The sequence below is a fragment of the Candoia aspera genome, chromosome 1, assembly GCF_035149785.1.
Source record: "Candoia aspera isolate rCanAsp1 chromosome 1, rCanAsp1.hap2, whole genome shotgun sequence".
Lineage (NCBI taxonomy): Eukaryota > Metazoa > Chordata > Lepidosauria > Squamata > Boidae > Candoia > Candoia aspera.
The window spans coordinates 343,467,567-343,488,571 of NC_086153.1; the positions used below are offsets into that span (position 1 = coordinate 343,467,567).

Genomic DNA, 21,005 nt, shown 5'->3' on the forward strand with positions numbered 1-21,005 from the left:
GGGACTACAACTCACCCCCTCCTGCTTTCTGGCCAGGGGTCTTCACCACAAGACCAAACTGGCTTTTTGTTCTTTTTGTGGGTTCTCCTCAAATTCTTTGTAGTGCTTCTTCAGTTACAGATTCTTGTCTTTTCTCTGGAACTCAGCATGTACCTGGGCAAATTTTCTTCTGTCTCACTCACATTTTGCTGTCCACCTTTCTTCAGCTACTTTACCCAAAGCAGACAGCCATTTCTACATCTTTTACTTTTTGCATTTTGGCATATTTTTGTTTCCTCTGTCTTGAATAATGCAATGAATTTCAGTCCATAGTTCTTCACAAACTCTATCATATCTAATCCATTATATCTATTTCTTACCTTTGTACAAAATATTGCTGAGGATGTATCTTGTTCTGATTATTCTATTGTTTTTTTTAAGTTGTCATTTTCCAAGGAGTTCATGACCTGAGCCACAGTCAGCACCGTGGTCCTGCCTCAAGCACTAAAGCCGGCTGGGCGACCCTGGGCCAGTCCCTCCCTCTCAGCCCAACTCACCTCACAGGGTTGTTGTTGCGGGGGAAAATAGGAGGAGGAAGGTGTCTTAGGTATGTTCGCTGCCTTATTTATAAAAATGATAAAGGTGGGATAGAAAATAAATAAATAAAGTTCTTCACGCAGCATGGGATTAACCTGCGGGACTCATTGGCACCAGATGTGGCGATGGATGGCCAAGGATCAAGGGCTATGATACCAATCACAGGGCTGGGCGTCCGCCAGAACCTGCCTGCCAGGGAGAGCGCAGCCTGGTGCAGCGGCGCGTTCCGACGTGCCCGCTTCCTCTCGCACCCGCCTCCAAATTCGCGGACGGGAGCCTGCGCAGGAGAACGCGCCCCAGGCCCGCCGCGGGGGCTGCTCTGCCCTCTGCTCGCCCCCAGGCCGGCCCCGGCACGCGCAGGCGGCTCCGGTTCGGGCTCGCGAAGCAGGATCGCCGCATCGCGTCCATGGGTGTCCTCCCGCCCTCCGCCGCTGGGGGCGCCCGAAGCCTCCGCGAGCGGCTGGCCGCAGACGGGCAGCGCCGGCCGGAAGCGGGCTTGGGAAGAGGCGGGGCCCCGCCGGAAGTGGGCAGCGCATGCTCCTCGGGCGGCGCGGGATGGCGGCGGGCGGAGAGTTCGGCTCCGGGGCGTCGGGCCGGCTGGACCCGGGGGCGCTGATGGAGCAGGTCAAGGTGCAGATCGCGGTGGCCAACGCGCAGGAGCTGCTGCAGGTGAGGCGCCTCTCCCGCTGAGCCTCTCGCGCCCAGCGCCGACTGCCTGCGGGCCGGCCTCTCGGCCGGAAGCGAGCCCAGGGCCGGCCGGCCGGCTTCTCCCCCGGGCGCTGCGGGAAGGGGGTCCCGGCGGGTACCGCGGAGCCGCCGCCTTGGCGCCCGGGCCGCCGAGCCGCTGTTCCCGGCCGTTGCGCGCCCGGAGCGCCCCGATTCGCGCCGGCGGGACTCCCCGCCCCGCCCCCAGGCTCGGGCTCGGCCGCGGCGACCCGTGCGGCGGGGCTGGCGGTGCGGCGCCCCCGAGCCCGAGCCCTGCTCCTTTGGGGCGCCAGCCCGCCGCCTCCGCCGGCCTTCAACGTCGCTCGCCGGCCGCCCTGCTTCCTGGGAGCGGGATGCCCGGGAGAGCGGAGCCCAGGCGGCCTTTCGCGCCCCACCCCGGGCGCCTGGGGTCAGACCTGGAAGCCCTCTTCCTCCGAAAGGGGCGGGGGGCGTTGCCCTTCCTGGAAGACCCCGCAGCGGGACCGGGCAGGCTGAGAGGGGCGGCGGGACCAAGTGTCCCCCGTACCCGATGGGCGTGTTTGCACTCCCCCCAGTCCTCCCCACAGAACTCTTGTTTGGGGGGATGGAGAGCCCACAGGAGACGAAGATCTGGGGGGCCTGGGAGAAGGTTTGCCGAGGCCGCTCGGTGGTTGTCTCTCTTCTTGGGGAGGTTCAGAGGTGCTGCTGGCGGGTCTCCTTTGGGGTGGCTGCCCCCTTTTCCAGAACACTCCTTGCATCCAGAGGGTGCATTGTCCTCTACTGCTGTCTGAATCTGTCAGGGCAGGGCAGGTGGGGAGACGCCAACATTCCTGGCGCAAGAGTGGGGGTCCTTCTGACCGCCTTCTCCTTCTGACCACTCCTCCCCCCCCCAGAGGATGACCGACAAGTGTTTCCGGAAGTGCATTGGGAAGCCCGGGAGCTCCCTGGACAACTCTGAGCAGGTGAGCCCTGCGGCCCAGCCTTCGGGGTGAATTGCCCACTTGGGTGCCGCCTCTCCTGACTGGACTCGTCTCTCGTCTCTCCTCCTCTGCAGAAGTGCATCGCCATGTGCATGGACCGCTACATGGATGCCTGGAACACAGTTTCCCGTGCCTACAACTCCCGTCTTCAGAGGGAGCGGGCCAACATGTGAGAGGCGGAGCAGCGGGGTCTGTGCGGGGCCCGGGAAGGGACCTTTGGGGAGTACAGCGACTGTTAATTGGTCGGCGTGGTAGCCATTAAAGCGATGACCCCAGGCGCCCCCTCTGTTGTCCTCGTCGCTTGCCCTGCAGGAGCCTAAGCAATGGCAGGGAAGCAGCAGCAGCTGCGTCTGCCAGGGGCCTTGGGTCCGGTTCCCACAGGGAGACCATGTTGCAGCCCCCAGGTGGCGAGGCTGGCCAGCCTCGAGCTGACGTTGCTGCAGGAAGAGCGTCTGTGTGTTCTCTTTTCAGCCGTCAGAAGCTTGGAGGCGTCTCTGAATTTGAGGGGCGGGGGCTAGTCTGATTTCCAGAGCTGGCCCAGAGGCAGTCTTGCAGCCTGTGTTGGTGAGGCCCAGCCTCTGAGGGCTCTTCTCTTGGCCCCTCCCTCCCTCCCTCCCTGAAGCTGGAAGATGCAAGGGTTAGGGGATAGAGCTGGGGGTGCACAAAGGCCTGCCCTGTCCCTTCTCTGCTGCTGGGCTCTTTCTTGCAGCCATAGGCCAGCCCCCCCCCCCCCCGATGCCCTCTTTGGGTTCCTTGACATGGAGTGGGCTTTTTGGCATGCCCACATCCCTGCCCCAAAGTCTGGACACAGGCTGCTGATCTCCTGGATGCTTGTTTTTTGTGAGTCCATGAAGCAGCATAGGTTGCCTCTCTGCTTTTGAGGACGATGGAGAAGCTTCACAGCCTGGCGCTTTGGGCTAAGTGGGATGTGGCAACTGGGCCACCAGAGCTTATTCCAAAGCTCTTCCACTGGCCAGCAATGGAAGAGACTTCCCTGGACCTCCAAGTTGCTAGCATCAGTCCTTCGATAAAGTGGGGCTGGTGGGTGGCACTCAAACAGCCCACTGGGCTCAGCTAAAACAGTGCATGGAGGGCCTCAGAAGCTGAGAAAAAACATGGATTGTTGGTTATGTGAACTGTGAGGTGTGTTTTGTTAATCCTGATTTAGCACATTGTGTGAACCTAGCCACTCAGTGGGCTCTTGCGTCTGCCTGTGTTAATGAACCCTTGGGGCATCTGGAGGTCGGAGAGAGGAAGCGGCAGACAGGCCTGCGCAGGGAAGGTCATCCTGGTTGATGCATCTCTCCGTGGTTGATTTCCTCCCACGTTCTCCGTTTTCTAAAGATGCAGCACCTTCTGTCATTGCGAGGGAAGAGGGCCCATCCCGATCCCAAGCCCTTTGTGAGCTTTGCAGGGTGCTTCTCCTAACAAGCTGGGGGTGGGGGGGTTATAGAAAACCAGCCCCTCCCAGCAGTCCCAGAGAAACTACATGCAAGTTTCTAGTCCGCAAATGGGTTATCTTCATTTAATGTGCCTGCAGATGGAACGGACCTCTGGGTAGGATCTCCTTGTTCTCAGAAAAGGGCTCTGGCAGGATCAGGGCTGTGAAGTGGTCAGTCCCTGTGGGCTGTGGCGCTGCTGGACTGGGTGGGCAGCAGGGTTACGCCTTGAGGTTCTGCCTAATCCAGCCCCGGACTGCGGTAACCTTGGCGTAGACCCCAGGGAAGTAAGGCCGTGCGCAGCCGTAGCCCCAGCTGGTGATGCCTGCCAGGAACCAGCGGCCAGAAGGCTCTTTGCAGGCCAAGGGGCCGCCGGCATCACCCTGCAGAGGAAGGGGAAACATGAAGGCTCTGAGCCCTGAGCAGGAGGTGGGTCGGGTGGCTTTCTGAAAGTGCCTCTCCCTCCAGCGCTCCCCACCAGACTCAGCAGCCACAAGGCCGGGCCCAGGCTAGCCCTTTCGGCCCCTGCGCAGAACTCACCGAGCAGCTGTCGACAGCCCCTTGCAGGAAGCCGGCGCAAAGCATCCTGCTGCTGATCTGGACAGGGTAGAACCTCCTGCAGTCTTGTTCTCCGATCACCTGGATGGCAGCCTTTTGCAAGTGTGTGGTCATGAGGCCTAGGGCAGCAAGAGACACAAACGCCGCTGTCACATAAAACATTCCACACTGACGATACAGGATCCGGGGCATTGCTTGTGCCCTGGGATGAGCTGTGCAACGCGTGGACTGGGGTCTCTCAAGGGGAGGATGCCTCATCGTGGGTGAGCCGTACCCCCCTCCTTGGTGGAGCCCCAGCCGGTGATGGTGCAGCGCCTGCCCTCGCCAAAGACGTGTGTGTGGTCTGGGAGGCAGATGGGTCTGACGGTGCTGCTGTAGCGCAGGGGAGAGGCCAGCTCCAGCAGGGCCATGTCATAGTCCAGCATGTAGCCATTGTAGAACGGGTGTTTGTGGATCCGAGCAATCTTCTCCACTCGCCCATCAAGGCCGCTCAGGAAGGGCGTCCCCAGGACAGCCACCCACATCTTCGGGTTGCTGTACCTGCAAGAGGCAAACCTGTCAGGCTTCTGGAGGCCTCGGGCTTCCCTGCGCCTTGCCCACTGGCCCAGCCGATGCAGCAACAAAGGGGAGGGTTCAGCGGCCAAGGGAGGAGACCTGGTCCGCGAGGGCAGCCTTGTGCTGCGGGTCTGGCAAGGGAGTGGGGTGACTGCTGCTGGGGATGGCAAGCTGAGTGCAGAAGTGTCTGGACCTTCCACCCCTTTCTCCAGTCCCCTAACTCACACGTCAAAGCAGTGAGCGGCTGAAAGCAGCCACCGCTCGGCGATCACGACGGCCCCACAAGTGTGCTGTCTTTGCTGCAGCCACAGGCTCGCCTGCCACGGCCACTCCCCCCGTGCTGCGCCACTGCCCCCCACGATCTTGCTGAAGGCTGCAGCTGGGGTTAAGCCGCAGTCTACCAGAGAAGGGGAAGAGGCCAAAGTGGGGGCTGAAGATTGGGCAGGCCAGACCAGCGCTCTCCCCAACTGCTGGGATGGCATCCCAGGGACAACCCTGGTGGGGTGCCATGTTTTTAGCTGCCCCCTGGCTACAGAAGGGCAGCTGGGTCCAAATCACGCCCTTAGCTGGGCACTTCTGGAGAGGATGGGGACTCTGCAGGGCCTTTCCCACAGCAGTGGGCCCCTGGTGGCAGTCACAGGAGGGAAGCCAGCAGCCCCTCCCTCCCTCAGACACCGGGCCCCTTCCTGCCACCCTATTGGGAGACCCCCTCCTTTGCCACCTCCGTGTCTCCCCCTATTCTAAAAAGCTCCTCTGCAGCCTGGGACAAGGCTGGGTTGTGCCAGCTGCTGCCACCTGAGAAACTGGGGCTGGCTGGAGCTGGGCAGGCAGACCAGGAGGTCCTGGAGCCAGCATAGGGAGAAAATGGTTAGGGTTCGGGGAAAGGCGGTACATACTGCAGTCAGCCTCATCCCAGCCGTTGCCGCAGTCGACAACGCCATCACACTCCGGATTTGCTTTCCCGATGCAGACTTTGCTGGAGCACTTGAACGTGGAGGGTGTGCACAGCACGGCTGGGGGGCAAGTGGGTTAGTCCACCGAGAGGCCTGCCTCCTCTCCCCACAGGGAACCAGAATTCCCAGCCCACTGCTTGCTGAATGGGGCAGGTAGGCCTGTCCTGAACACTTCCTGCACCTGGCAAGGCAGATGCAGGACTGACAGCTTTGCCCAAAGGCCATTTCCCGGCAGGCCAGTGCTCGCAAGTGACTGTGGCAAAGGAGAGCCCAGGGGGTCCTCTTCTTGCTCTTGGGCCTCACTGGCTCTCACCCACCTACTTGATGCTTGCACGCACAGCCTTTTCTTCCTGCCCCATACCTGGCGGCTGGGTGGCCTTGGGGATGCTGACTGCCAGCCCGGTTGTGGTCAAGCTGATAGTGCTGGTGCTTGGGCCAAGCCACGTAGCCCTTTGGTCCAGAGGAGCCTGGCTGGAGGCAGCTGCTATGAAGCTGGAGGTGGTCCTGGGTCTGAGTGGTGGTGTGGTGCTGAGACAGGGTGAAACAATGTCCAGGATCCAGCTCTTGAGTTTGGTGATCCGGGCATAGACCCCGGGCTTCTTGGCCTGCGCGCAGCCAGCACCCCAGCTCACCAGCCCAGCCAAGTAGAAGGTGCCCGGGGTCTCCTCGCAGGCCAGAGGCCCCCCGGCGTCCCCCTGGAAAGAGAAGGTAGGAGGAAGCACCCCCTTGGCAAGTGGCGACAGCTGTGGGCTGTGATCCTTGAGTGCCCTTCCAGGTTGTGGCTGCAGCAATCCCCACCCCCACTTAAATGGAGGAGACCAGAAGAGCCAAGAAGCTGGAGTAGGGCCTGGAAATGGCCCCAGCTCCTCTGCCGAAAGGCCACCAGCAGAGCTTAGCTGCTGCCTCCCCCCCCCCCCCCCCGGCAACTGGTCACCTGGAGAACTAGCAGCAAGTTCCTTGCTCAGCAAGAAGCAGTAAATGGGCTGGTGTGGGAAGAGGAAACTGGGGACCTGACGGCTGAGGAATGGACAGCATGGAAAAAAGGTGACCATCAGGAGCAGAGCCTCAGATGGGGTGTGCTGTTGAGAAAGATGGCCTCCCTCTCTTGCAGCCCTGGCACCCAGCCTAAGGGGCACGTGGGTTTTTCCAGCAGGGGTGGCAGTGGCAGCAACGGGTGCCTCTCCCGCCTGCCGTCAACCTCCTGCCGTTTCTGTACGAAAGGCCGAGAGACACTCATGCAGGAAGCCTTTTGTCAGGCAGCGCTGCCCAGGAGGCCCAGTGGGAAGTTTAGTGCCCGCTGTGAAGGAACAGAGGACATCCCAGAAACATTGGCAGCCAGCTTCTGAATAGCGGGGGCGGGGTGGGGTGTCACGTTTGGGTGGGGGTGCTGCAAGGGCACACGCAACAGAGCTGTGTTGAGAGAGAGAAGTAACTCCACGCAGTGGGAGTGAGCAAGTCATCTGGGTAGGTTGGAGAAAGGAGCTGAAGGGAACAGAATTAAATTAGCAGAGACCAGTGCAGAGTTTTTCACGTAGGAAATAAAAATCAGGTGCAGAAGATGGTGGGAACCTGGATCGGTAATGAGACTTGTGAAAAAGATCTTGGAATAATAGTTGAATGTTAGCAGAAGATGAGCCGGAGTGTTGTGGCTGCGAACGAGACAAAGGCAAGTCCAAACGGGGGGGGGGGGGGCAGAAGTTCCGCTTTCTTGTGTGTCGGCCGGATCTCAGCTGAGGAGGGTGTCCTGTTCTGAGTCCACGTGGATGTGGAGAAGGGCAGCAGTGGGGACCAAGAACCTGGAACCTGAACCCTACAAAGAACGATGGAAGGAGCCGGGAACGTTTGGCCTTGAGGAAGGGTGGTGGGGAGGGAAGGGGACAGCAGTCTTCAAGTGTCTGAAAGAGTGCCCCTTAGGAAGCAGGCCTGGCTCTCCTCTCCCTCTGCCCAGGGTGCAGGGCGAGCAGCTGTGGCCTTGGCGTGTGGGAAGACAGGCCTCTGCTGGATGTCGGGGAGCCCATCCCAGTGGGAGGGGCTGCTGGACAATGGAAGCAATGACTGGGGGGGGGGGCTCCCCTTCATGGGTACCTTTGGGCAGACTTTAGCCAACTGCCTGCCACCAATGCCTCCGTTTAGGCAGGGGGTTGCACTAGGCGGCCTCAAGGGCCTCTTCCAAATCTGGGGTTACACATGGGTAAGATATGGCATTAATTATCCCAACTGCCTCCCTCTTGGGGGGGAAAGAGCTGTTACTGCTCGTGATGAAGGGTGCGACTCAAAAGCGAGAGAGTGGTGGAGCCCTGCCTGCCTGCCTGCCTGCAGAGCCACAGCCCTGTCTTGGGGGCGTCAGGGCTGAGCCTCGCTTGAAGGGGGTCCAGTCCTTTGGGGGCAAAGCTGGTGCTCAAGCCATTCGGCAACTCCTAAATTTGGGGTTCCAGCTGGCTTCAATTTAAACTGGATCTTAAAAATTGTTTTGTTCCCCACACTTCTAACCCATTTTATTCCCGAAGCTCTCTTGGATATTGTTCAGACTAAAAGGCTCTGTGTGTGTGGACGGGGTTGGGGGTGGGAATGTGGTCGAGCCCACCTCCCTGTCCACAACCCCAGCCTGCTGTATGTTCAGCACAGAACTCGTCAGCCTGGGAAAGTTGTGTATCCTTTAAACTCCCTCTGCTGAAAACGCAGAAAAGAACGCAAACACGGTCAGAAATCGGCAATGTCATTCCAAAACATACTTTCACTTTACAGCCCCTCCTCCTCTGGGGGAGGGCTCAGTCCTGAAAATGCCAGTGGGGTGGGGGAGAAGTGCTCCTCGTACCTGGCAGGAGTCCACTTTTCCCTCCAGGAACCCAGCGCAGATCATCTGGTCGGAGAGGGAGAAGTTGTAGAGCGCGTTGCAAGTCTTCTGCTCGATGATCCCGACTGTGGCACGGCGCAGGTTCTCTGGCTGAGATGCTGGAAGCCCAAATGACGGAGGATGAGAACTCGTGGGGCCCAACCAAAGCCACCTGGGTCCCAGGCCCGTTTCCGATCCCCTGGAACCTCTGACCCTGAGCAAACGCGGGAGCCCTGCCCTGGTGTGGCGCCTATCCACAGGCAGATTGCCCCTGCACAAGGAGACTCAATAAACAAGGAGGGCACCCTTCTGCACAAAGAGCAGAGCCTCATGCCTGGGTTTCCACCGATGCACTCTGACGCACTGGGGAGCCTGGCTGCAGTGGGGAAGCTGCACCTACCGTTGCCATCCTGGAGGCTGCCCCAGCCCGAGACCAGGCACTTCCTGCCCGCGGGGAACTTGTGGACAGCCAGCGGGAGGCAGATGGGCTGGATGTATTTGCCAAAGGGCAGCAGCCCAGCCAGTTCCAGCACCGCCACGTCGAAGTCCAGCAGGGCGGGGTTGTAGAAAGGGTGAAGCACCACCTGTTTGATGCCAACCTTCACGGAAGAGCTGTCTGTGGCCGATAGTGAGGTGGTGCCTGCGAAGGCGGTGAGGTGCTCCACCTTGGTGCTATCAACACGGGAACAGAAGGGACACCCAGATGGTTCAGAGGCAGAGCACCTTGCGCCTTCTGTGCACCCCAGGCCACTGACCAGGATTGCTGCTGCCAGAAGACGAGCTGGGTGGACTGGGGCCTGTCTTGGGGAAGGCAGCCTGGGACAGTGAGGCCATCTGAGGCAGAATTGTGGGTGGCTGCTGGTTCCTTAGGGCACCTCGGCCCCAGTAGGGCACTGCTCCCTCTGGAGTTCCTGGCTGCTCCCTCCTGCTGAACAGCTGCTGCACGACTGGCGTTCCAGGGAGATGCCCAAGGAGACATTTCTTCCTGAAGCGCCCCCTCAGCTGTGGTGGCATCTTGGGTGGAGCCCCAAGAGACCCAGGCTGCTGGAGGGCTCCTGCTGATCGGAGTTGCCCTACTGAGACTGGCACTTACTGGTTAAAGCAATGTGCAGCTGAGAGTAGCCATCGCTCCCCAATGATGGCGGCCCCGCAGAAATGCCGGAGACCCTCCTTCAGGGTGACTTGCCAAGGCACCTCTCCGTGGGATGCTTCCAGACCACCCACAATTTTTGTGGGCTTGGCGAAACCGGGGCGCCGGCCGCACTCTGCATAGGAACAGGAGGGCTGTGGTTGGCCCGGGCGGAAGCCGCCGTGCCTCCTCTCACTCCCCACTGGCTGCAGGCAGGGGCCCTACCTGAGGGCCGGGGGCCTGTGGCTGCTGGCCTGCTAGGGGCCGGGGAGGTGGAGCTGGGGGCGGAGCTGGAAGGGCGCAGGCTGGCTGCACTCGTGCTCACAGTTGGAGCTGGACGATGGAGCCCAGCGCCCAGGGTGGTTGAAGCGGGGGGGCCCGTGAATGTGGCAATGGTCTTGAGGATCCAGTCCCGGAGCCTGATTACTTGGGTGTAGATGCCTGGGCGCCTGGCCTCTGCACAGCCGATCCCCCAGCTGACTATGCCTGCCAGGAAGAAGCGGCCAGAGGGCTCTTGGCAGACCAGCGGGCCCCCCGAGTCCCCCTGTGGAAGGAAAGGGCGAGATGGGGTGGGTGTCCAGGCTCCTCCAGCCTCTGGAACCCTGCCCATTGCCAGCGGCCCCCACCTGGCAGGAGTCAACCTTGCCCTCCAGGTAGCCTGCACACATCATCCTGTCGGTGAGCACACTGCCGCCATAGAGGCTGCTGCACAGGGCCTGATCCAGCAGTTCCACCGTGGCCTTCTGCAGGAGCTCCGGCTTTACCACTGAGGGGCGGAAGGGCGTGTGCTAAGCAGCCGGGCCTTGCTCTCGTGGGAGCCCAGCAGAGGGTGCTGAGGGGCAGGAGGGCCTGTGCTGCGCTGGAGCCATGGGGTGGGGTGGGGGTGTGCATGCATGCCCTCCAGGGGTGAAGCAGCAGCAGCTGTGGGTTGGTCTGGCTGTTCCTGGGTGCCTAATGGTTGGATCTCCCCCTCCTCATAGGAGAGGAAGGCCAGCAGGGGCAGCAGCAGCAACTCTGCAGAGGCACACACACACGTTGCGTAGTTGCTCTGGCCCTCCTCTAGAGTTTCCCCTTTGCCACCCCTGAGGGTTGGTGCGGCAGGGAATGGCAGTGGCTTCTTGGTATCTCTGAGAGGCCATGAGGCTCCTTGTATAAGGAGGGAGAGTGAGAGCCTCAGACTCCCCACAAACACCCTGGCCTGCACAACAACCCTTTGAGGTAGGCCAGTCAGCTCTGCTGCTGCCCGCTGGATTCCCTCTGTGCCCCCCCCCGAGGGCCCGGCTTACAGAAGTCTTCCTTCAGGTACCCCCAGCCGGAGATGAGGCACTTTCTGCCGGGGTGGAAGCGGTGGGAGGGGGCCGGCAGGCAGACGGGCTGGACGTATCGGCCGAGGACGAGGGGCTCGGCCAGCTCCAGCAGGGCCGCATCGTAGTCGGCGCTCTCCACGTTGTAGGAGGGGTGCTGGAGGATGCGCAGGACCCTTGCCTTGGCCGGGCGGCCCCCACTGCCGCTGAGCTGGACGCTGCCTGCCTGGGCGGTCCAGGTGCCGGGGTCCTGAAACCTGGAGCAGGTTTCAGTGCTTCAGTGCCCCCCGTGCCTCCCCCCAGGTGCTGCTTTTCCGAGACTCTCCTGTCTGGAACTGTGCCTGGGGGAGGGCGCAGGAGAGACTGTGCCTGGGGGAGGGTCTGCAAGGCGTGGCCAAAGATGTCAAGATGGGTGCCACGATGGTGTGTCACAGACAGAAAACAGGCGGGGCTTTGATGCCATCTTGACTTTTTTGACCACTCTGTGTACACCCCCGGTTCTCCATTGCTTATCTTCCCGCTGTCCTGGAGAAGCCATGTAGGCTTGGGCTCCTCCTCCTCCTCCTGTGCAACCCCGCGGCTGTAGCCCCGCACCCATGTGTAGCCCCGAGCCCAAACCAGCGACGGCGGACTCCCCCTGCTCTTCCTGAGCTGCTCCTCCCTGGCTGCATCACCCCGCGGCACCCCGTGTCCTCCCCGGCGCCAACCCGGCGGCCGCGGAAGAGGGTCGCCCAGCTTACTCGTTGAAGCAGTGCGCGGCAGACACCAGCCACGTGGCCGTGAGGACAGCTGCCCCGCAGAAGTGCTCGCTGCTCTCCCTCAGGCTGACCTGCCAAGGGAACTCGCCCGGCATGGCCTCTGAGCCCCCGACGATCCGGGTGGCCGCTCGCATGGCCGGCCGCACCCCACAGTCTGCAAGAGAGGGAGGCAGGTGGCCACCACCCGCTGTTAGCTCCGGCACAGAAACCTAAGAAAGGGATGAAATGCACGACAGAGACTGGGGGTTCAGAGTCCTTTTGCAAGTTAGGAAAGCCTCTAGTTACCTGCCCCCCTCCACCAGTTTTATTCCAAGTTTGTAGTTTGAAATTGGTGCCTGAGCCAACTGAGCCGGCTGCTTCCACTGCAGCTGTGTGCCTGCAGCTGCGATCCTCCAATCCACCATCCTGCTCAGAGGGGGACTTCCTGTTTTTTCCTAACGCTGCAAAGAAGATGTTTCAGCAATCCATTGTCCCCAGTGATCATGGCTGTCCCACATATTGTGGCTTAGAGTGATGTGTGAACCTGTCCACTGTGGGTTGACCAAGCCCTTTTTGAGGGCTGGGCAATGCAGAGCTGAGGGTGGTTCAGAGGGAGCTTCTCCTACCTTCTCTGCGCCCAGGCAGCCCCTATCAGCAGCAGCCCCCTCCTTGGCTGCCCAGTCCAGGCACTCTCCTCACACTCCCTCTCCTGGAAAGGTAGCCTCTCAGGAGACACTGCCCCTTTCCAAAGGGAGGCCTGCGCTCCACGTGTTTTAGCCACATGGGGAGCACCCAGAATCCCTGCCAACCACACGAGGGGCGCAGGAAGAGGAGGAGCAGGAGGAGATTCCCCAGCTTTGCAGATAAAGCAAGCCCCTCAGCCCAGTTGGAGACCCACCGCAGTCAGCCTCGTCAGAGCCATCCGTGCAGTCCTGCCGCCCGTCGCACTGCACATTTCCTGTGGCCACACACTGGCCGTTGTGGCAGGCAAAGGCCTCCTCGGGACACCTTCCTGTGAGGGCAGCAGTGACAGAATTGACTTAACGTGGTTCTTCTCCTCAGCACAGAGACTGGGGAGGGGGGGTGCTCTTTTGTGGGAGTTCGGCCCTCACTGGGTCCAGCCATGGTGCTCAGCACCTCCTCCAACGGAGGCGGGAAAAAACTTTCCCTGGAAATCTCGGCCTTCTGCTCAGGGCAGCAGCCTGCCTGTTGGGGGGCGGGAGGGGGCCCCGTGGCAGGAGCGTTTTTTTCCGGTAGGGTGGGAGGTAGGCTGGGGGCATCAAGGGGGTGGGCGACCACAGCCATGTGTGCAATCCCCACCCCAGATTACCTCACTGAAATTCGGGAGCGAAAGACTCAGCTTTCAGCAGGATATTTTTCCAAAATTAAGGGGGAGAATGGAAGCAGAAGTCTTTGGGACAGACGCCGCTTCAATTCCACTCCTCCCACTCCCCCCAAACTCCCCAGAGATATGCCCCAGAATGTTGGCCATTTTCAATGCTTTTGCGTGGCTGACAAGGGGGGACTGGGAGCAGAAGCAGGAGAAATTACCTTCCTGAAATAATGTTGCTGAAACTGGGAGCAATTTTGGCTTTTTTCACCTTTTCAGACGTTCCGAGATCTACATGGAAGCAGCTTGGCCGCCTCTTTTCCACCCTCCCGCCTCCTGCCCCCAAATGCTCCTGCCCTGTCCTGTGCCATCCTGAGGGCCCCTGGGCCCTCAGCCCCCAACACTGCCCACCAGAGGAAGGGACAGGGTCGGAGGCCTTAAAACCAGGCCCTGGGATAACAGCCGGTTACGCAGATGAGCAGCCTACCTGCCTTGAGCGCCGTGCCCGAGAAGGTGAGGTCCCACGGCCCTGCCGGAAAGGGGGGGGATTAGGGTTGTGGGGGCGGGTGTGCAGCACAGGAGAAACGAGGCTAACTTTCACACACACACACGACCCCAAGCCGGGCCTGGGGCAGAAGGGCCGGAGAGAGCGCACAGATACCCAGGAGGGAGGCGGCTGAGATGGTGCCGTAGGCGGGCACCCTGATGCCGTCGGTGCCCACAGTGGCTGCCAATCCCTGCCTCAGCACATCCTCTTCGATAGCAGGGCTGAGCGGCTGCGCAGAGAAGCAGAGGTGGAAGCGGACAATGATGCTGGTGTTGCCCTTCCTGCCAAGCAGAAGCATGAGGTCCTCACCTTCTCTTCCAGGCATCTCCCTCCCAGGCCCGGGGTGTGGGTGGGCAGCCCACCTCTGCCTACCTGTACTGCAAGATGGTGCACCTGGAGCAGCTGCCATCCAGAGGCGAATTCTGAAAGCTGCTTTGGAACTGAACAGTCAGCAGAGAAGAGAAGGGTATGTGTTGGCCTCTCTGGCGTGTCCACCCGAATCATGCTCAGACAGGGAGCCCCAGCCCCAGAGCAATCTACCCCCAAGGGAAGGTCTGGCCTGCTGGCTTGCTTAAGCAATTAATAAAGGGGATGGTCCGGGGCTCAAAGGAGCCATTGCTCACCCCCAAGGCTTGCCGATCAATCGGCCCCTCCCTGCCCCTCCCGGCCAACTGCCTTCTACCAGGGTTAGGGAGGGGGAGCTGGCATCTCCCTGGAAGAACCCTGCCAGCCTTGGAGAGACAGGCGTGTCTTGCGCAGGGCCACCTCCACCCCAGAAAGCGGGGGTGGTGGGGGTGGTTCTCTTTTCCTGGTAGCTGCAACCCCCACGGAGCGCTGAATGGAGGGCACCACGCCACCCAGACAATGGTAGGGCAGCATCCCAGGCCCTTCTCCGTGGTGCACCCACTTGCTGCTCAGGCTGAGGGCTTCCCGAGAGGGGTGGCGCCTGCCCTCTCTCACCACCCCTCTCCGCTGGACATTGGGGGAGGTGACAGGGCTCCTTACCAGCTGCTCCAGAATAGGGGTCAGCAGGCGGGAGTATCTCGAACTGGGCCGCTGCAAACTGCTCCGGTAGGGGATCCCTTGCAGCTCTGCCAGGTGCTCAAAGTGGGTTCCTCGTTCCCCCAGGAGGTCTGCAGCAGAAGACAGGGTTGCCAGTGGCCTGGCTGTTGCCCAAGCGCCCCTCCAAATACTGCCAGGCACCCAGACAAGTCCAGCCCTTGCCTGCCTGCCGGCTGGCCAACCCCAGCTGTGGAGCTGCCAGGGTCCCACCAAGCTGGTTGCAAAGGTTTGGGGCTGTCCAAGATCTCAACTGCAGGATGCTGGAAGTGCCAGCTGGCTGCCAGTGCCTCCTTGGTACAGATGCCCCTGAGGGGTGTGGCACAAGATGAGCAGCTAATCCACTCACTCCTTGTCAAGCCAAGGGGTGCTTTTGCACCCCTCCCCCACTTCCTTTGCAAAATTGAAATCACAGCCATCCCCACCAGCATCTCTGTGATTCTGCAGTTCTTGCAAAGAGCCCGTAGCAGGAGTGCCCCCCGTGGCTCTCATTTGCCCAAATGCACGCGAGTGAGGTTGCTCCCTGCCAACTGCTGGCATTTCTCCCACTGCTCTGCACCCCCCTACCCCCAGCAGAAGATGCCTTTTCCTGACACATCCCCAAGCCCAGTGCCGGGGGGTTCATTCAGTGGCTGGGGGTTTTGGTTTACTCTTCTTCCCTCTCTGGAAACAGAGCTCATGTACATTGGAGTAAAACAAAACCAGGGAGGGGTGAGAGCCAGGTCTGGGGCTCTGCTTCCCAAATTATTTTACTTCAGGGAACCTGCAGCAAATGCAGTAAAACCAGGTGGGTGCCTAGGAAGGGCTTAGGCTACATTTGGGGGAAGGTGGAGCCGCCTGTCCTGGAGGGTATCTGCCAGCCCTGCCACGTTGGGCAGGGTGAGCACCCTCCAGGCCTCTCTCCTTAAATGTTAGGCAGGACCCAGCAGAGATGCCTTCTCCGGGGAGCCTCCGCCCTTCCAGTGAGCTCTTCCCCCGAGTGCCGGTCTGGGGCAAAAGGAGCTCGGTGGAGGAGTGGGAGAGCGACGCGTTCGGCTGCTGCGCAGCATCCTTTTGTTGGGTGAGGGCTGGGGGGGAGAGGAGGGCCCTGCTCCCACCACCAAAAGGCGCTTTCTCTGCCTGCTGCTCCTCTGACTAGGTCCCCTAGTGCAATGGTGGGTCCATTGTGTAGGGGATTTTAAACGCCACTGGGGTCCTGGGTTGAAGAGACAGTGGGGAAAGGTAGCCCCCAACCCCATTTCCTGGCAACTCACACACTAGGAGGATCCCCACACACAGGGCCGTCACAGTGCTCACGAGGACAGTGGCCGAGACAGCCCTGCTGCAGATCCCGCTGCCGGTCATGGGCCGCACTGACTGCCTGTCCAGCGCCGGCTCTGAGGTGGTGACCAGTGGCCCCATGGTGGCCCCGCAGAGCAAGACGGATCTGGAGGTGGACAGAGAGCAGGCCTGAAGTGAGTTTTGCAAGGGGGAGGAAAATCCCTCTCTGTTTTCCGGTCATGGAGACCCCGAGGATCAATGCTACGAGAAGGGCCTCCCAATGGTTTGCTGCCCAAGGGCTGCCGAGCTACAGGATGACCAAGTCTCGCTTGTGGGAATGAAGGATGCCTCCCTCATTTGCCAGCAGCAACTTCCCCGAGGAATCTGTGTTGACGTTCTATACACACCTATGGAGATACACGCCGACATGTACATGACCTACTGCCAAGTTACCTGGTGGCTTAAACTGACTCCCTCAAAATATCTTGTAGCCTGCAGACAGGTGACTCAAAGGGCATCTTCTGTCTTCCCAGTCCTTTGAAAAAAAAGGCAGGGCATGGAGCTGGTTTGCAGCATGACTACGCATTCATTATTTCATTGTTTGTTGCTAGGGCTTACAGGGCACTTCAGTCCTCAGACCCTCAGTGCCTTTCAAAGCCCTGTTAGGGCATTTAATTTAATTTAATAAGTTAAATAAAACCAGTAACAACAGACTCAGTCTGGTGTCGTGGTTAAAGGCCCCAGGCTAGCGACTGGGAGACCGGGAGTTCCAGTCCCGCCTGAGGCACAAAGCCAGCTGGGGGACCTTGGGCCAGTCACTTTCTCCCAGCCCTGGGAAGCAGGCAAGGGCAGGTCACTTCTGGAAAACCTGCCAAGACTTCAGGGACTCATCCAGGCAGTCACCAGGAGTCAAAAACTGACTTGAATGGATGCTTCTGGGTGCTGATCTTCAAGGAGAGCCTCATGTAGAGGGCACTGCAGGTGACCAGGACACAAGTGATGTCATTGCTACCTCCCGGCTCAGGAAAGCCCATGGCACACCAGCCAGCCGGGCACTCTCAGGCCACAGGCTCCATCTGCTCTCGTCCAGATCATGGAAGCCGCGATTCTACTCTACTCTGCCTTGGTCAGGCCTCACTTGGAGGTTGCACTCAGTTCTGCACAGCCCAGTTGGAAAAGGACATGGATAAGCTGGAACAAGTCCAGAGAAGGGCTACCAAGTCCTTCAAGCAAGGACTGGAGACCAAATTTTACGAGAACAGTGAAAAGACCTAGATATGTTTAGCTTGCAGAAGAGAAGACTGAGAGGGGACATGATAGCTGTCTTCAAACGCCTGAAGGGCAGACACTCATTGTGGAGGGTTCAGACTTCTTTTCATTGGCTCCAGACTAGAACTAGTGGGACGGTACTTCGAGGCTGTTAGATATGGGGAGGAACCTCTTGACAGCAACAGCTGTCCGTCAGTGGAATAGGCTACCGCATGGAGTGGTTTCTTCCCCTTCACTGGAGGTTTTCAAAAAGAGGCTGGATCATCATCTACTGGGGATGGCGTACTGTAGTGAATCCTGTACTGGGCAGGGGTTGGACTTGATGACCTCGCCTTTCCAGCTCCATGATTCCATGATTCTTCCTGTAGACATAGTGAATCCAGGAGAACTGTCAAATCAGAGGCCTGCTCTTTTGAGGGTGGGGTGCAATCCCATCCAGGCCCAAAGTTGAAATTTCCCTGAAATGAGGCGGCTTCCAATCCATGGCCTCTCTGCTTTCCTGGGATTAGGCCTGTTTCTCCCCATCCAGACCCTGACAAGGTCTAGAAGTCAAGACATCCACCACAACTCCTGTGATAGACAATGCTGGGCGTCATCAGCATACTGATGACTGGAAGATGACCTTCCCCTGCAGATGCTTGTAGACAGTAAGAGGGAGAGGGTCAGCCCTGGGGCACCCCACACCGGCATGCCCAAGGACTCAAACTCTCCTTCTCCAGCCTGTGGTATCTCTCCCCACAAGAAAGAGCTGAAGTGCTGTCTGCTCCCAACCCTAGCAGGTGGTCCAGAAGGATGTCACAGTCAAAAGGGCTGAACGCTGCCAGGGGTCCCACAGGACCAAAAGGCCAACCCTGCATTTTCTCAACCATCTTCAGAAACTGGTAAAGTTGTCACACATGGATGGGCCAAGGGATCGCCTCCTTGGAGGTGGGGTGTGCGCATGTGTGCCATCCCCTTTTCCAAGGCTGGTAGCATTACCCCTCTCTGGGGGGGCATTTGCTCATACCAAAATGGGGCAAGAATCCAGCCCATTGACCACAGGCCCACCCTGTCACTCTGTCTGGTCAGTGTCCAGCTCTGAGTAAATATGAGTGAATATGTTATCTGCAAAATGCTTTGCAACCAGGTCACAGCAGTCAGCTCTCCGCTCTTTCAGAAAGACCTGGGCCATTCTGCTGGGTGACAGTCTCTGGAGGTGATAAAGGTGGAGAAATACTGGAGCATCAGGTGGCCACAAACAAAGGCCCACTGAACCCAACAAACAGGTCCACCTGCTTGGTTACCACAGGCCAGCTGCTCTCAGGGAGACATTTTGCCCCTTTCCCGACAGCTCCCATCCCATGGGAATGAGCCTTGGGCTCACTGCCCCCCCCAGCTCCCCATAAAGTTTCCAGGGCTCCCTTAGTGGGTGAGCAAACCACCGGCTCTCTCAAAGGTAAATAAGCTCAGGGGAGAGGTGAGGAGATCAGGGTCACTCCAGCACAATGGCAGGCTTTCCTGCACCCCCACTCCAACACCTCTGCACAGCAGTGCTCAGCACCTTGGCCCCAGCCACAAGAGCCTGGAGCAGAGGGAGCTGGTGTTCCCTAGGCCGGCCGGCTGGCAGGGGTGTGTGTCACTGGTGCCAGTCTGCAAGGTAAGTTGCTCTGGAGACTTTGGTGTCACCACGTGATACCAAGGATGGAGCGCCTGTTCTGAAGAAGACCCTGTGTGAGGGAGAGGGAAGCTTGCTCCTGTGCCTTGCTGCAAGCCAACTTCTGCTTCCTTCGGGCATGCTGGGAGTTCTCCTCTCACCAGGGGAAGAGAGAAAGCCTCTCTATCTGGGGCATTGGACTGCCCCTTGGGTTGGCACGAGGCTGAGTCCTGCAGCAGTGAGCCAAGCCTGTCTGTTGGCAAAGGCGCCTTCTCTTCATGCCACATAAACAATCTTTGAGGGTAACTAAGGCTGGGTGGGGGTGGGGGGGAGGCCAAGAGAAATCCGATGCAGCAGGTGGCTCTGCCCGCCCCTCCCTCCTGCTGCAAGGCAGTGGGAAAAGGCGGCCTGCTTTTGTATGCCTGCGAGGGAGCAGGGGGGCTGCTGCCCAGCTGGGCCTCCCTGCCTGCTTGTGGCAGACAATGCTTGGCTTGATGGGGGCCTCTCGGCTCCTCCTGGCCTGGTTACATGTCAATGAGCTGCCCTGCTGGGCTGGCTTCCCCTCCCCTCCCCTACAGAAGCCCCCCCCCCCCCGCCCCTGGCCTGGCTCCTGGGGACCAGACCACCAGTGGCAATTCTGGGGAGGCGAGCCACAGGCAAGTAGAGCAGATAATAAATCTAATCTGCAAACTGGTCTGCCCCTCTCCCACCTCAGGGCCAGATCCCAAAAAGGGCAGCGGCGGCAGGGGGGGATGACTAAATTACGTTTCTTTGCATTAAAGCTCAATTAATACAAGCACTCAATATTTCCCATGTCTATAATCGCCTGTCAAATTAAATCTGGTTGGAAGAGACCAAGGGCTTGCTAGAGCGGTGGGGGCCACCATGCAGCTGGGGGATCAGGTTCAGGGGCCCTGCCCTGTCAGCTGGAAGTGCAGGGAAGGTGGCCGCCAGAGCGGGGTCCCAGGGGAGGGGACAGCCTGGAGCAGTTCTGGGGCTGCTTCTTTCCCACCCTCCACTAAGGTCTGGCAGGACGCTCACAGAGACCCAGGCTGATTTCCGATCAGCTCCCATGGGACCCAACTAGACTGATCAGGGGCTGGGGCAGACACAAGGGCGCCCAGACAGCCCACCCCCTACCTGCACTTCGGGGAAGCAGGGAGACCCTACCCCAAGTCAACTCCAGGCTCTGGACTGGGAACTCCTCCCACTCCCAATCTACTGGGAGGGGGTCAATGCAAGGGCTGGGGGTGAATCAGACATTCAGTTCACACCGCCCCCCGCCCCAGCCCCGGGGGTCAAGGCTCCCACCACGTAAGATCGCTCCCAACTGCCACGGCACCCTTGCCCGCTGGAGACAAGGACCCTGCTGGGCTACGTTTGTCCTTTTCTGGGCATTTGCCAGGGCGGGAGCCCATCTCTGCCACCCGCACCCGTTCTCTGCAGGGCTCAAAACGAGCAGACACGATTCCTCCCCGTCGCCGCTTTGCTCGCTGTGAAGGACCCAGTCCTGTCTCCAGCATCCTCTCCGCTAGTTTTCGCTTTTGAGCACAGACCACGCACAACGGGGGACTGGAGGCCGTGAGGGTGGGCCAGGGATCGGTGGAGTTTCTCTTTTCAGGTTACCTGGGGGCGCCATCCTTCCCTGGCCGCCCTTGGACCCCGCCCCAGTGCTGGGCGCTGCTGCCGCCCTCCAGTCCCGGCTGGACTCACCTCCGGAGCAGCCACTCCTAAGCGAAGCTGGCCCGAGACTGCCGTGCCGCGTCCCCATCTCCTCCGCGGCTCTCAGGCTGGGGGTGGGGGGTGGGGAGGACCCCTTAAAGCGACAGAGCAGCAGCAGCCCGGAACCACCTGGACAGGGTAGGGCTCAGCTAGGCTGGCGGGCTTGGTCCGCCATCTTTCTTGCTCATTTATTTAATTGTTCCTTGGGCGGCTAATGCTTGTTATGAGCAACAAACAAACATATCAAAGCAAAAAACTGCAGACACATCCCGTCCGAGGCCAGTCGCCTGTCTACCTAGTAAGCCCCCCTACAAACGGCCCCCCACACCCCGTTCCAGCCTGAGGGGAAGCCAGGACTCAATGCCTTGCCCAAGGCTGCCAGGGTCAGGCCATCCAGATCTTGGGCAGGGGGTGTAGAAGGCCTGAGTCCCACCGGG

The 21,005-nt window shown here is 59.9% G+C and overlaps 2 protein-coding genes across 3 annotated transcripts; one reads left to right on the forward strand and one right to left on the reverse strand.

Annotated features, from left to right (window-relative positions):
• The first annotated feature begins 1,099 nt into the window (after nucleotides 1-1,099).
• Nucleotides 1,100-2,518, forward strand: TIMM13 (translocase of inner mitochondrial membrane 13). Of its 2 annotated transcripts, none has more exons than XM_063294445.1 (3): nucleotides 1,100-1,245; nucleotides 2,154-2,222; nucleotides 2,315-2,518. In XM_063294445.1, the coding sequence occupies exons 1-3, from the start codon at nucleotides 1,111-1,113 to the stop codon at nucleotides 2,411-2,413; spliced, it is 303 nt and encodes a 100-aa protein (XP_063150515.1). In that variant the 5' UTR covers nucleotides 1,100-1,110; the 3' UTR covers nucleotides 2,414-2,518. The 2 variants fall into 2 exon arrangements, with proteins under 2 accessions (XP_063150515.1, XP_063150526.1); XM_063294456.1 differs by having other exon boundaries at nucleotides 1,102-1,206.
• Nucleotides 2,519-3,802: 1,284 nt separating this feature from the next.
• TMPRSS9 (transmembrane serine protease 9) lies at nucleotides 3,803-16,978 on the reverse strand. Its single transcript, XM_063289779.1, has 19 exons — nucleotides 16,866-16,978; nucleotides 15,938-16,110; nucleotides 14,631-14,758; nucleotides 13,998-14,065; nucleotides 13,740-13,906; nucleotides 13,566-13,607; nucleotides 12,647-12,760; nucleotides 11,752-11,923; nucleotides 10,994-11,268; nucleotides 10,334-10,473; nucleotides 9,933-10,251; nucleotides 9,672-9,843; nucleotides 8,979-9,250; nucleotides 8,561-8,697; nucleotides 6,084-6,440; nucleotides 5,018-5,262; nucleotides 4,512-4,777; nucleotides 4,220-4,356; nucleotides 3,803-4,062 (listed from the first exon to the last, which is right to left on the reverse strand). The coding sequence occupies exons 1-19, from the start codon at nucleotides 16,976-16,978 to the stop codon at nucleotides 3,901-3,903; spliced, it is 3,459 nt and encodes a 1,152-aa protein (XP_063145849.1). The 3' UTR covers nucleotides 3,803-3,900.
• Nucleotides 16,979-21,005: the final 4,027 nt, after the last annotated feature.